Below are 14,866 nucleotides of genomic sequence, written 5' to 3' on the forward strand. Positions count from 1 at the left end.
TCCATGTAAAGCTCTTAGTACAGCACATAAATTTATAGTTACCTCTTCTATGACCCTGTTATTCACAGAAGGAAAGATCTGTAATGATATTCACCAAATGCTAATAGTTTTTTCTGGGTGATAAGATTTGGGTGATTTCTTCTTTCATGCATTTCTCTATTTATTGAAATTTTTTCTTTACAATAAATAACAGAGCTCTCTTTAAAAACAAATTTTAGTTGTGTTAGCACTTTTTTGCATTTAAAATCTCAAATGCTAAGCCTAGAAATCTGTATTTTTTAAAATGTTCAAGTGATTCTGCTGATGCATCAGATTTGGAAAGCATTTGGCATAAATAACTTCTCTCCACCCAATTCAGTTGAAATTCGAAGCCCCCATAATTGCAGCATGGTTAAGCAATCTCATCTTCTAGTCTGTTCTGCTGCAGTACTGTTTCAGATTTGTTAAAAATCTGAAGAGGTACACATGATTTTGCTAGAAATCTGAGTGGGCTTTGAGGGTACATTCTACTTATCCGAGATATCCTAGGATCAGGAAAGAAAAGTAGCTTACAGATACTTAGTCATTAAGGCAGGTGTCCTTGAAATTGGAAGAGGGTGAGGTAAAAGTAGCAAGGAGAAGCCAGCGTATGCTGAGAGGGCAGAAGAGTAAGAGTATGGCATCACAAAACATTTTAAAATTAAATCAAATTATATATAACATCAAGCATTGTTTTCCAGGACCTCCTAGAAGATAGACTTTGAGCTTTGATTTTTCTTAGTAGAGAGAAAATGAAGCTATTTTCTCTTTCAGAATCAGTACAGACAACCCTCCAAATCTACAGGTTCCACATCCATGGATTCAACCACCTGTGTATTAAAAATTCTTAGGAGAAAAATATAGCATATGTATTGAGCATATATAGGCTTTCTTCTTGTCATTTTCCCCTAAATTCCCTAATAACAATTTCTGCAGTATAACAGTTATTTATAGAGCACTTATATTGTATTAGGTATTACAAATAATCTAGAGTTAAAGTATGTGACAGAATTTATATAGGTTATTTGCAAATACTTTGCCATTTTAAATAAGGAACTTAAGCATCTGTGGATTTTTTTTGTGTGTGTGTCTCCAGGGAGTTCTGGAATCAAAGTCTGTAGATACTGAGGGACAGTTATAATTGTCTTGAAGAGTAGAACTGTGCCAAATATCTGGTTAACCTCTCTTGACTTCTCCTTTCTTACAGATCTTGGACCACAAATTCTCACTGCATTGATATCTTAAGTGTCTTCAAACTTATATATTTTGAGTAGATTTTTCTGATTGTGCTTTGATGTTTGGTCTGAAAGCCACTCTGGAAATATAATATATATAAAATATATATTTAATAATTATATATAATAATATATATTCTTGAGATATAACCATGTGAAATTGTTTGATATTTGTCGTTATATTGATAATCTTAGTTTGTACATCTTGGTTTCATATTTAAAGGTAATTTTGATTGGGAGGCTTATCTCCCAAACTTTGGTCTTTATTGTATATGTCCTTTGTCCTTCGGCGTGAGTGGTGATTGGGTGTAGACTTTGAGAAATGTAATGGAAAGAGCACTGACTTTTCTTAAGCAGTCAGATCTGGGTTTAAATTGTGGCTCTTCTTGATTGTGCCAACATATATTAGTTATTTAACTTTTAAAAAGTTCTGTTACCTCATCTGTGAAATAGGCATAGTGAGAATGAAAACGAAATTATGTATGGACAGTACCTGGCATATGGTAAATGCTTAGCAAACTTACTGTTTAAATTATCTTGGAGAATTAGAAACTATACATCTAGGACCATTCTAATAGCAATTTAGAGGAATTTATAATTTCATAATGTATGAATGCTTAAAGGGGCCATATATTTTGTGGGAGAGTTCATTAGGTATTTTTTGAGCAGCAACTGTGTTCCAAGCATCCTAGTTAATCTTGTAATAGATAGATATGATCCAGGATCTTGCAGTCCAGTGGGATAGCAGAGAGAGATGGTAAGAGCATGGTGTAGTTACTCCAATATCATGAAGTTGGGGTATTAATTAGAGCTGGAGCCAGCAAACTTTTTTCATAAAGAGTCAGGTAAGGCTTTGTGGGCCATACTATCTTTTTAGAACTACTCTGCTTTTGTACTCTTACTCCAAGTTACAGCTATCAGAACCAGCACACAAATTAATGGGTATGGATATGTTCACATAAAACTTTCTTTACAAAAGCAGATATGAGGCTAGCCCCTTCACAGACTAAATTACTTTGACATTTTGGTATGGGGGGCAGGGATTGAACTCAGGGGCACTTGACCACTGAGCCACATCCCTAGCCCTATTTTGTATTTTATTTAGAGACAGAGTCTCTTTGAGTTACTTAGGGCCTTGCTGAGTTGCTGAGACTGGCTTTGAATTGGCGATCCTCCTGCCTCAGCCTCTAGGCATTCACCATGCCTGGCTACTTTTACATTTTTAAAGAGTTGTTTAGAAAGAATGAGATGCTGTAGACAATATGTGACCCTGGAAGCCTAAAGTTTAATTTCTAGTCCTTTACAGAAAAAGTTTGTTAACCCCTGAGTTGGAGAATAGAGTAGCTTGTGATTGCTATAAAAGAAAGGTAGATTTTAAGTACTATTGAGTTATTGACAACTAAAGAAGTAAAAGATCATGGCAAGCAGTCTTGGGTTCATGAAGGATCCTGGTGGGAAGAATGGGAAATTCTGCATGCAAATACTGACAATCATCCAAGCCAACAATGGTTATTCAACTTATTACCCATGTGTTTTATTTAATTGTCTATAATATGCTGTTATAGCAGCAAATAAGGTGGTAAAGTCAGAGATAAGTTAAATACTGTTAGAGTATTTTTCTGTATGAAAGGAATTAACTTTCCATGATTGCTGTAAACATCAGACTTTTTATTCTTATGTATATTGCTTTATACTTTTATAACACCTTTTTTTTTTTTTCCCCCTCCAGAAATACACTTTCGGGAAATGGCCTCTAAATCTTGGTTGAATTTTTTAATTTTCCTCTGTGGATCAGTAATAGGTTTTTTTTTATGCTCTCAGCTATTTAGTATTTTGTTGGGAGAACAGGGTGACACACAGCCCAATATTCTTCATAATGATCCTCATGCTAGGCATTCTGATGATAATGGACAGAATCATCTGCAAGGACAAATGAACTTCAATGCAGATTCTAGCCAACATAAAGGTATGGTTTATGTTATTAAGGAGTATATTAGTCTAAGCATTGAGTGTTGGGAAATTTATCTATATGAATTTTGTTATATCACTATGGATTATTCCAGGTATTAAAACAAAATTTTATTTGCCTAATGAGAAGGAATTGCTAAAGCCCATATTTATTTAGGAAATAAGTTATTTTAAGTTTATTTTTCAGTAAAAATGGTTCAGAAACCATGATTTGGAAAAAGGACCAAGTTTTAGAAAGTTTTTCTTTAGGCTCAATTTTGTTATCATGGTTCATCTGTATATGTGGGTTTTGCTGTTCTTTTGTTTTGCTCGCGGTTTATGCTGAGTCTTGTTTTTCTAGCAAAACTCAAGGTTATATCTTATAATATTATAAATATTTATATTATAAGTATGAAGTGTTACATATGTTTAATGTAAATATAGAATAATATTTACATATTAACTACTGATACAAATTGAAAATTGAAGTTTATATAAGTGATCTTCTATCCTTTTGAGAAAAAAAACAGGGAAGTAAAAGTACAAAGGATGTGTTATAATGACTTCATTTTTCTCTTGGTCTCTTTAACCAGATATTTTCAGTTGAGTCTTCCATGTTCCACTTAATGTTGTTTTTCTGCACATTTCTATCTTCAGTATTTCCTTTGTATGTGAAATATCGTCAACTTTCATGATTTTAATTTCCACCTGTTCCTTATAGTGTTTACCTTCAGCCCACTTCCAGACACTTTGAGTTGTTTCTTTCTTTCCACTAGTAAATTAATTCTTCCCTTCCTTTCATGCAGGTATCAAAGGTGGAGGTATGATAGCCCAGTTGTTTTATCAACCATGCATACAATGAACAAATTGTCATGTTACATGAATGTTTATATAACAATGATTGAGCTCTGACTAGCCCTCTGTGTTCTTATTATAGACCAGTTTGGTCACTGTGTACTTGTTCTGTAGCATATCTGTCTCAGATCATTAATTTGAGTCAGACTTCCCTGCTACCTGTAGGTTATATTATGCCTCACTGCAGGTGCATTTTTTGATACCTTTTGTTCCACCCAATGGCCCACACACTACATGATATGCTAAAAATTTAACTCCTTTTCTTTTTCTTCTCTCCTAAAACTTGTTTTTCCTATATTACCATCTGCCTGAAACAGAAACTATGAACTCATGGTACCTACTTTATGTACCAATCAATTCCATTTGTCACTGAATTCTAATGTAATTTTAGATATTTCTTCCCCTCAGTCCATGGTACATTTTCCCTAATTCAAGCCTTTAGCTGTATTCACATAATTGCACTTAGCTGAACTTTCCCATATCTTTTGTTCTTTCTTTTGACGAGTTCTACTCATTTTAAGTTCTATTTTCTATATTATCCCAAGTCCTTATGTCATTGCTCTATAGGATTTATCATCTACTACTTTCTTTTCCTTCAGCACATGGAACCTTTGTACATATATTCTCTTAGTATGTAGCAGTTATTTCTTCACATGTCAATCTCCACTGTTAAACTGAATTTTTATGTGGCAGGAAGTATGTTTTACTCACCTTCATCTCCTAGGCTAGTACATGCCTGGTACAAAGTACTTAATGAATAATTAAAAGAATGAGAATATCTGCTAGGTCTAAAAGTGGGGAGAAAGCTGTCTTTTCCTAAATAAGACAGATCAATGACTCCCACCTATACCATTTTCTGTGTCCATTCAGTGTTTGAGATGTCTGTATAGCTTAGAGATTGGGTTTCTTGGGTATGCGAGCAGTGAATGCTTTTTTACTAAAAATAGTGGAATTTTTTTTTCCTGCTTTTATCCTTTTGGATTGTGAATTCTTAATCTTCAGAGGACCATGAGAATACATGCTCATGCCCCACCCAGACATTTCTTCTGTTCTCTCAGTTAACTAGCAAATTATACCCTTAATGTAAATTTTTCACAGGACTGAAGTTTTATAACACAATGTTTAACCTCAACTTTAAAAGTATGCTTCTTTAGAATAACCACCCTAAAACATTTCTACTCAAAAGTGTATTTTGTATACTCATGCTGGTCTGCAGCTAAATAAGTGTTGAAGTTGGGAGTAGACAAACTTTTATGATAATTCTGACAAAGTATTTTGTCTGAATCTAAAAATAAAGAATTAGGGCTTATGTTTTATATTTCTTTAGTTCACATTTTCTAATGATTTTTTAATTTTCTTTTAAAAAGTCTGTAATGATTAGAAATAAAAATTGGTCCTTCACCACAAATCATTTGAGAAGTGCTAGTCTAGAATCATAACTGGGCTCTTCCTCAAGACTAAACCAGTGCTTCTTATAATGTGGTGCTGGTCTAACAACCAAATAAGAAGCTTGCACCCAGATATAAATTCGTTTAAGTACTTAAGCTCTCTACTTAGTTGAATACCTTTTTTTTTTTTTCCTCCTTCCTTTATGGTAGCAAGCCTTCCTTGATTAAAGAAGCACCTTATTTCTTTGTAGTAGTTTAAAAAACACTGCTCTAAAGCTGGGGATATAGCTCAGTTGGTAAAGTGCTTGTCTTGAATACACACTGCTCTAGACAATCTTGGAAATCCTGTACCCCTTGTTCTGTTTTGTTTTTGAATGGCGGATTTGCATTTTTGAATGAGGTATGTATAGAACCATGAGAAGTAAACACAGCCATACATTAACTCCTTTGCTAAGTTAAACAGGTGTAATCATGAGATGTTTTAGGGCCACCTTCAGGGTTCCTGTGGACAGTTGATAACAGTGGACCTTCAAAAATGAACTGTCAACTTCAGCAGCATGTTTTTTCTGCCCTTGAGAAGCTCATTCAGAGCAGTGTGAAATTCCTATGAACGTTGTGCTAAAAAAGAGCTGAAGTCCTCTTTATAGTATAAAGTACCAAGCAGAGACTATTTAAGGTAGTATTTAATGTTCATCTGAATCACCAGAACTTGTTAAAATTCAGAGTCTGATTCAGTATGTTTGATGTGAAGGCTGAAACTCTGCATTTCTAAGAAACCCCCCAGGTGATGCTGATACTTTTGGTCAGTGAATTACAGTTTGAGTAGTAAGAATTAAGGTCCTAGTGAGTCTAGTGAACTCCTTGGATGAAACTGACATAAAACCAATAAATCAGAATGTAGTTCACAGTAGGTTGTTTTCTTTCATCTAAATTACTAACGGATTGATAGTTTTTTGAAATTGTTTAAGAAATGTTTTACTTCATCATAATTTGGATTTTGCATCAGTCTAAGTGTAACTTTTAAAAATGTTTGTTTAATAGATGAGAACACAGACATCGCTGAAAACCTCTTTCAGAAAGTTAAAATTCTTTGTTGGGTTATGACAGGCCCTCAGAATCTAGAGAAAAAGGCCAAACATGTCAAAGCTACATGGGCTCAACGTTGTAATAAAGTGTTGTTTATGAGTTCAGAAGAAAATAAAGACTTTCCTACTGTGGGATTAAAAACCAAAGAAGGCAGAGATCAACTCTACTGGAAAACAATTAAAGCTTTTCAGTATGTTCATGACCATTATTTAGAAGATGCTGATTGGTTTCTGAAAGCAGATGATGATACATATGTCATACTAGACAATTTGAGATGGCTGCTTTCAAATTATGACCCTAAAGAACCTATTTACTTTGGGAGAAGATTTAAGCCCTATGTAAAGCAGGGTTACATGAGTGGGGGAGCAGGATACGTACTAAGCAAAGAAGCCTTGAAGAGATTTGTTGATGCATTTAAAACAGAGAAATGTACACATAGTTCCTCCATTGAAGACTTAGCCCTGGGAAAATGCATGGAAATCATAAACGTAGAAGCTGGAGATTCCAGAGATACCACTGGAAAAGAAACTTTTCATCCCTTTGTACCAGAACACCACTTAATCAAAGGTTATCTACCCAAAACCTTTTGGTACTGGAATTATAACTACTATCCTCCTGTAGAGGTAAGTTTAGAAATTTTGATATTTATAAATATTTGAGACTGATGGACTTTTGTTAACTTAAAAAAAAACTAGCTAATATGTATAGATTTTTTTAGTACCAACAACTAGAACTCTTCCTATGGCAGTTTAACAAAGCAGATGAGAACGGGCATCAGCCACAGTCATTCAACAAATATCTATAAATACATTTTAGATGAAGAGATACATAATGAACAGGGAGACTAGTAAAGATATGTTTTTAGGTAGTGGTAAGTAATAGGGGTAAAAAAAAGCCAGTTAAGAAAGTGAAGAATGACCTATAGTGGATGATATACTCTTTGTTAGATGATGATTAAGGAAATCCTAAGGGGTAATTTTTTATTAGTACTGAGAATTGAACCTAGGAGGTATCTATCACTAAAAACTACATTCCCCCCCCCCCCCCCCCCCCGCTTTTTTTTTCTTCAAATTTTGAGACAGTCTCGATAAGTTACCCACGCTGGCCTCAGTCTTCTTGCCTCAGCCTCTCAGGTCACTGGGATTACAGGCATGCACTCTCACAACTGGCCCAATATAACTTTTGAAGAAAAACCTGAGTGATTCTAGAGAGTAGATTGAGATGATCTGGTTAAAGAACATTTTTTTTTTTTAACTACCTTTATTTTGTTTATTTTTTAATGTGGTGCTGAGGATCGAACCCAGTACCTCACACATGCTAGGTGAGTGCTCTACCATTGAGCCACAACCCCAGCCCCTGGTTAAAGATCCTTCTATTCCTCAGAAACAACTTATGAAAAGACTGAGGTTCAGAAAGACTGAGGTTCAAATTCTGCTCTCCTATTTAAGAGTTAAATGACATTGAATGGACAGAATTTGGCTAAAATCTGAACCTCAGTTTCTTCATTTGTACCTTAGCTTACATTCCTGAGAATTTTATCTAAATTGTAAAATATTTTAAATTTACAAACATTTCAGAATAACGATAACTAGTATTTATTAAAGTTAGATGATGAATATAATCTTTTGCCATATTTGCTTCAGATCTTTTCAAAGAAAAAAAGTGTTACAGTTGAGGCTTATTTAATATCCTCCTTAGTTCCCATTCTACTTTCTACAGAATCAAACAATATCATGAATTTGATATTACTCATTACCATGCATGTTTTTGTTTTTCATACATACTTATGTATCCCTAAATATTTTTTTAAATAAATAGAATTATACCATCTGCATTTTTACCAATTTCACAATTCACACATTGAGATACATGTATTAGCTTAATTAATTTAAACTGTTGTGTAGTAATCTATGAACATACAGCAATTTGTCCATTGGATATTCATGTTGGTTATTCTAGTTTTCCACGGTTGTAAAATATGCTGCATTGAACAAGTGAAGGTGCTAGGAATCATGAAACCTAGCTTTTATACTCGATTCTGTTGTTACTTCTCTATGCCTTCTTCTGTCTGGCCCTACGTACTAACAATTCACTTCATGATACCACTCTTTTCTTCACAAGCCAGTGCTTTCAAATCATTATCTAGAATAATGGCTTTCAACCAGGAGCGATTTTGATACTCAGTGGGTGTTTGATAAGGTCTGGAAACTTTTGGTTGTTATAACTAGGAGGTTGGGCTGGAGTAGTGGCTTAGCGGTAGAGCGCTTGTCTCACACATGTGAGGCACTGGGTTTGATCCTCAACACCACATAAAAATAAACAAAGGTATTGTGTCTATCTACAACTAAAAAAAGATATATTAAAAATATATATTAAAACTAGAAGGGAAGTTGCTATTCCAACCTAGTAAGTAGAAATCCATTAGATTTTTAACTGTTCACAATGTACAGAACAGTCCCATCCCCCAACAAAGAATTATCTGGTACAAAACACATTGCCAAGGTTAAGAAACTCTGGCCTAAAGCATCTGGCCCAAGCTTAACATAACTAGCTTTAAAAGGAAATTTTAAGGTAAATCACTACTGCTGCTGCTGTCAACCACCTTTGTTCTCTTAGTATTATACAGACGTGGCATCTAATCCTTAAAATGTTGTTGTATTTAATAGGTGACAAAACTGAAGCTCAGGAAAGTTAAGTAACTTGACTAACCGGGTAATAGTTTAGGTAGTGTTGCAAACCACCATTATTTTTTTAAAAAAGTCTTTCCCATTGTACTGTTAAGGAGCTCCTCGGTGATTAATAGGATGTGTACCAAAAGAAGTGGATCAGGGTGGGTATGTTAAAATAAATATTCCATTGTTGAGGTAAAATTCTATGTTAATAAATGAATTTTTAAGATTCATTTCTATGTAATGAGACTATTATAATTTTATGCTAGCATTTTATTGCTTATTCTAGCTACAACAGTTGTAAAGTAGGTATCCCGATATGCTTTTTGATAATCCATTTTTCTTTGGAAAAACAGATCTCTTAACATATTCTGACCATTTCAAGATTACTTGACCTTCCTTATTTCTGCCCCCTTTCCCATTAAAAAACATTCTAAAATTTAAAAACTTTACAAAGCATCTAATACACCAAAATGTGTATTAGTATTACTAAGTATATCTGATAATTGGTACATACGTTATAATAGCAAAAGGACAACATAATTGTGATTATTTTATAACCATAATATATCCTTATATCCTGTCTTCCTTTTTAAGAGTTAAAATAAGTGGAAATCATAGTCTAGAGCTTATATAGGTATATTAATATTACTATGTAATTGTAATATATATTATACACTATGTTTAAGTTTTTATAGGTGTTCCACATCTGGGATAATGAGCAAAATAGATTAAATGTTCAATTGAATAGATCAGCATGAACCTTCTCTAGGAATTTGCTGCCCTGACAGAAACATCAGATCGTGTCTTTTTTTTTTTTTTTTTTTTTTTTAATTCTTCAGATACTAATTCCTATCCTAGATTGATATTGATATTGTGTTAAAATAAAATAAAAAAAAAGACTGGTGCTGGAATTAAACCTGTTCACCAACCCTATTAAGAATTAATGAGAATTATGTAATTGAATAAAGTTTAAATTTGACCAGCTTACCTGAGAGCCTCAAAAGATTCTATGAAAAGGTTACAAAAGGTTCTATAAAAAGATCTCCTTTTAATAAACACCTTTTGCAGATAAGAAAATTGAAACTTTTGGAGATTTCATAAGTTGCCCAGGATCAAGTACGTATACTCAAATTTGTATTCAAATCGAGGTCTGACTTGAAAGTTCTTCTCACATACTATACTATTTGGGTTGACAAAGTATTAGGTTGCAGACCATAATGGACAAGGCTTTGTAGTTGTTGAATGCTCCAGAGGTATCTGAGTCTCAGCCAAGTGAAAAACTACAGTAAGAAAATTATGAAGTAAAAGCAAAAGTTGAAAACAAATCTAATCTTAATTCTTTGTATACCTGCGCTTTTCATTTGAGGAAGTTTGAATAATTTTATCTGCTGAAACACTGAAGAGTGTGAAAGAATATTGTATCAGTTAGAAATACTTTGGTAATTTCATGTTTGGTATTAAACCATTAGGAACTCAAAGTACTTTTGGTTTTTTCCTGTAGGTCTAAAAATTAGGTGCTTCTGTTTTACCTTGCCAGTTTAATGCTTGGATTCTTTTAAATTAGTGTATACCCTCTAAGAGTGTTATAATGTCATATGTGCTGTTGATTAACAATATCTGTTTCTGCTGCTCTTTTAGGGTCCTGGTTGCTGTTCTGATCTGGCAATTTCTTTTCACTATGTTGATTCTACAACTATGTATGAATTAGAATACCTCGTTTATCATCTTCGTCCATATGGTTATTTATATAGATATCAACCTGCCTTACCTGAGAATATATTAAAGGAAATAAATCAAGAAAACAAAAATGAAGATACAAAAGTAAAATTAGGAAACCCTTGAAAGAAAAATGTGAATGAACCGAGGTAAAATGTCCAGCATTGCAGTGAAGAACTTCTGCATTTCTGACATAGAACCCTGAAATCCCATTGAGAAATTCATTCTATGAGAACATTCCGTATAGAAATCTTTCAACTGAAAGACTGTAAACTTAAGCTTTAAATGAGCTGTGAAGTCTGTTAAAATGTGTTTTGATACAGTAATATATAAATATAAATACATATATATATGAAAAATTTGTGTTTTCTTAAGACAGTGGCAAGGTAGAAGAACTAGAAGAGATTTTGTTGCCTGCTCCTGACCGTGTGTAATATTGTCACTGAAAAACTGAAACAGTTAAATTTGCTAAAACTGCACTGTACCATGTAACATACACAATGCTAAACAGATCTGCCTTAAAGAAAATTTAGAAGGAAATATTGTTGCTCAGTGTTGTTTATACTCATTTGCTGTGTGATATAAATGAAACAATCCCACCACACAGTTGTCTAATGAAAATTCTGCTGTGATTATTTATAATCAGCAATATTTATTCAAAAAAGGTAGAATAAGAATGGCACTTATCCTAAAGTGCATTAATAAAATTACATTTTCAAAGTTATCATGGGCCTTGACTATATTATATACTTGGTTCTAATTAATCTTTTACCTGGTCCCTATTCCCTCCACACCAAATATGTTTAACCACTCTCAAATACTGTTCTCCACTATTAATGTTTATTTACAAAGCATTAATATCATTCTGTTAGCATGCATTTAAAATATTTTTCAGGTTTACCCATTGTTAATTATGGGTATTAAAGCTATTTGGGCATGCTTTTCTTGTATCAGTGCCATTCTCAGGTATTGCTGACATTTTCAATCGATTATTTAAAACTCCAACTACATGAATATTATTCCTTTCATTCTCATCCTATTAAGATGAGAACTTGTTTGTGCCTTTCATAACTTGTTTAAAGCCATTTTAAAATTCATTTTTAGTCTGAGGTGGCTAATACACTGGCAAAATATTTTGAATGCAGGTTTTGACCAGTTAATTTAAAACATTAGAAAATACAGAGTGCTTAAACAAACTAAAATGTCATATAATTAAAAGACCAAATACTTAATTCTAAGTTTGATGCTGACTTATTACTTTGGGATAATTGTCTTGCCAGTGAATAATTCTAACAAAGCAGAATACCCATTCAAGACTGCCATCAAAAAACAGTTAAGATTATTATTAATGTTGCATACGATTTACATTTCTTATTATGCTAAATTTACATGGTTGTCCCTTCATTGACTGTTGCTTGGCTAATATATTTATTGTGCCAAAACATGTCAAAACCATGACTTCTCTGGGTGGTATATTTGAGAGGATGTTCATTTCAGTGGCTATTTATGGAGTACCATGTCCACATAGTGAAAACAAACACCTTTTTTAATCCAATACATTTGTTCTTGTTGATTTCATGATGGTTCATTCCATCTGGCAAAATTTCAAGGCCATTCATTCTGTTCTTTGAACAACTATTTACCATGGTGTGGACATGGACTTATCTGCTTTCTTTACTAGAAATGTAAATGGCTTAGTATGAACATTCAAAAATCTTAAAATTCACTTGTAGGAAATGAATGCTGCAATGAATCCTGGGCTCTGCAGTCAGACTGCCTGGGTTTTAAATCCTTGTTCCATCACTTCATTATTTTTGTAATCTTGAACAATTTACTTATATCTCTGTGCCTCAGTTTCCTCATCTGTGAATTAAGAATGATAATACTACCTACCTCACAGGATTTTTTTTTGAGGATTAAATAAGTTAATATATGTAAGGCTCTTAGAACACTGTCTGGCTCAGAATAGGGAGCAATAAGTATAAGGTTTTATTGTTCTGTAATCTTAAAGAGTATAAATATTAAATGAGGGAAGGGATCAAATCAGATACTGAGGGAAATATTTTGTATATATCTTATAATAAGTAATAGCTAGTATTTATCTAGTGCCTACTGTGTGCCAGGTACTGTGCTTTACTCTGTGTACATGAGTTAATCCTCACATATTGGGTGTTATTCCTATATTACAGATGAAGAAACTGAGGTTCAGAAAATTAACTTTTTCACTGTCACAAAGCTAGTAAGTAACAGAGGTTGGATTTTTACTCATTCTATGTGCTCTCTCACTTGTATTAGCCTTGAAGTTAGTCATTTAGTATTATTCCCATTTTCATATACATGGTATGACCTCTGATATATTGGCCAGTAATAGTCATATTGACCAGCCAAATTCTCATAGTGATTCTTATCTCACGCTCTTGCCTGGGAGCTTGTCTAAATGGTCTCAAGACCCTAAGCCCAGAAACTCTGATTTTTAGCACGGGCTGTAGGAGTTACATTCTTACCAGATAATCTAGAGTGGTGGTTGTCAAAGTGTAGTTCCAAGAAGCAGAGTCAGCATCACTTGGGAACTTGTTGGAAATGCAGCCCCTCTTGGGCCCCAGCCCAGACCTCCTAAATCAGAAATTCCAGGACAGGGGCTAGTAGTTCTGTTTAAACAAACCATGTAGGCGAGTCTTACTGATCTTAGGAGGAGAACCACTGCCTAGCTACCTACATGATTCTGGTGCAAATAGTCTCAAACACTCAGGATTACTACTCCATGGATAAATAATTTTTTCAAAGGTTTAGACACAGAATATTTTGAATGAGTGTAGTCCAAGATCACACTATATTAAAGGTAAAATACTTTAAAGATAATTTAAAGAGTCTGTGGATCATTGATTTTGACAATACACTTTAGCTTCTCCATATTGACTAATATTGAGACCTACAGTAAAATCTACAATTCTCCCAAGTTTAGTAATTTCCCATTGGACAGGAAGGATTAGTGCTAATTAGTACACAGTAATTCATTTAAAACATACATCATTAGTGTCATAAGAAATATCCACAACTAGCCAGGCATGGCAGAGAATGCCTGTAATCCCAGCAACTGGGGAGGCTGAGGCAGGAGGATTGCAAGTTTGAGCCAGCCACAATTGTTATTAAAACTTTTTAAATAGAAGTAGCAAAGTGCTATTTAATAAAATGCAAAGCGTTTTTCTGCTAATTCATACCATCAACTTAAATTCCATCACTTTCAAGATTTTGACTATCCTATATGATCTAAGAAGCAAAATAATTCTAAGTTCTTGATAAAGCACATAAAACAGGATTTCATGGTGATTCACCATTTTAGCTTAAGATCTTTGTCATTTGGATAAATGATTTTAGTGTGATCTCAAAGCATAAGGCTTTTGCTGTCTTATGTTTTTTAAATACAGTATACTTATAAAGGTGAGAAGTTCATAGGTTTGAGGCAGGGTTTTTGTTCCAGAATTTGTTTTCAAATACCTTAATTTTCAGGAGTTTTTGTCACTGTAATAAGATTAGAAAATGCTGACCAGTTTTTAATGTTTTTGAATATGGTAATTAGACTTAAGCATTAAACTTGCTGATTATTTTCATAATTGTTTATTTTTCACTTCCTTGAGCCTACTATCAAGCTGTATTAGCAGACTGAGACACTGTTGTACTTGAAAGACCCCCTCATTTAATTGATCAGATCATGTCTAGCCTTTTATTCTTCATTTAAATTTTCAGTTCATTAGATTATTATTCTGTTAATTTCTGTTCCTTTGTATTTATTGAAGTTCTTTATTTCCTTTATAAGTACCACTTTTAGTTACTCTTAATGCTGCCTTCATAAGGTTAATTTGGCTGTTACAGGTGATTAGAATTTGTATGACTTGCTGATAATTTTATACCTACTAACTTTAGGTTTCCCTAGGATTAAATGTCTAAAATC

At 33.5% G+C, this 14,866-nt stretch overlaps 1 protein-coding gene and 1 long non-coding RNA gene across 4 annotated transcripts in view; one reads left to right on the forward strand and one right to left on the reverse strand.

Moving 5' to 3' along the window:
* Nucleotides 1–12,155, forward strand: part of C1galt1 (core 1 synthase, glycoprotein-N-acetylgalactosamine 3-beta-galactosyltransferase 1) — a 31,842-nt gene extending 19,687 nt beyond the window's left edge. The window contains exons 2-4 of one of the 2 annotated variants that reach the window (XM_027952810.3): nucleotides 2,983–3,219; nucleotides 6,485–7,152; nucleotides 10,840–12,155. In XM_027952810.3, coding sequence (XP_027808611.1) covers nucleotides 2,983–3,219; nucleotides 6,485–7,152; nucleotides 10,840–11,043 — 1,109 coding nt within the window. In that variant the 3' untranslated portion in view covers nucleotides 11,044–12,155. The remainder of the gene's footprint in view (nucleotides 1–2,982; nucleotides 3,220–6,484; nucleotides 7,153–10,839) is intronic. The other variant, XM_027952811.3, reaches the window with a different exon arrangement.
* The window catches only part of LOC114106047 (uncharacterized), a 79,456-nt gene that overhangs the window by 16,878 nt on the left and 47,712 nt on the right, over nucleotides 1–14,866 (reverse strand). The gene's annotated exons all lie outside the window — the stretch shown is intronic.

This window comes from Marmota flaviventris, chromosome 1, assembly GCF_047511675.1.
Source record: "Marmota flaviventris isolate mMarFla1 chromosome 1, mMarFla1.hap1, whole genome shotgun sequence".
Classification (NCBI taxonomy): domain Eukaryota; kingdom Metazoa; phylum Chordata; class Mammalia; order Rodentia; family Sciuridae; genus Marmota; species Marmota flaviventris.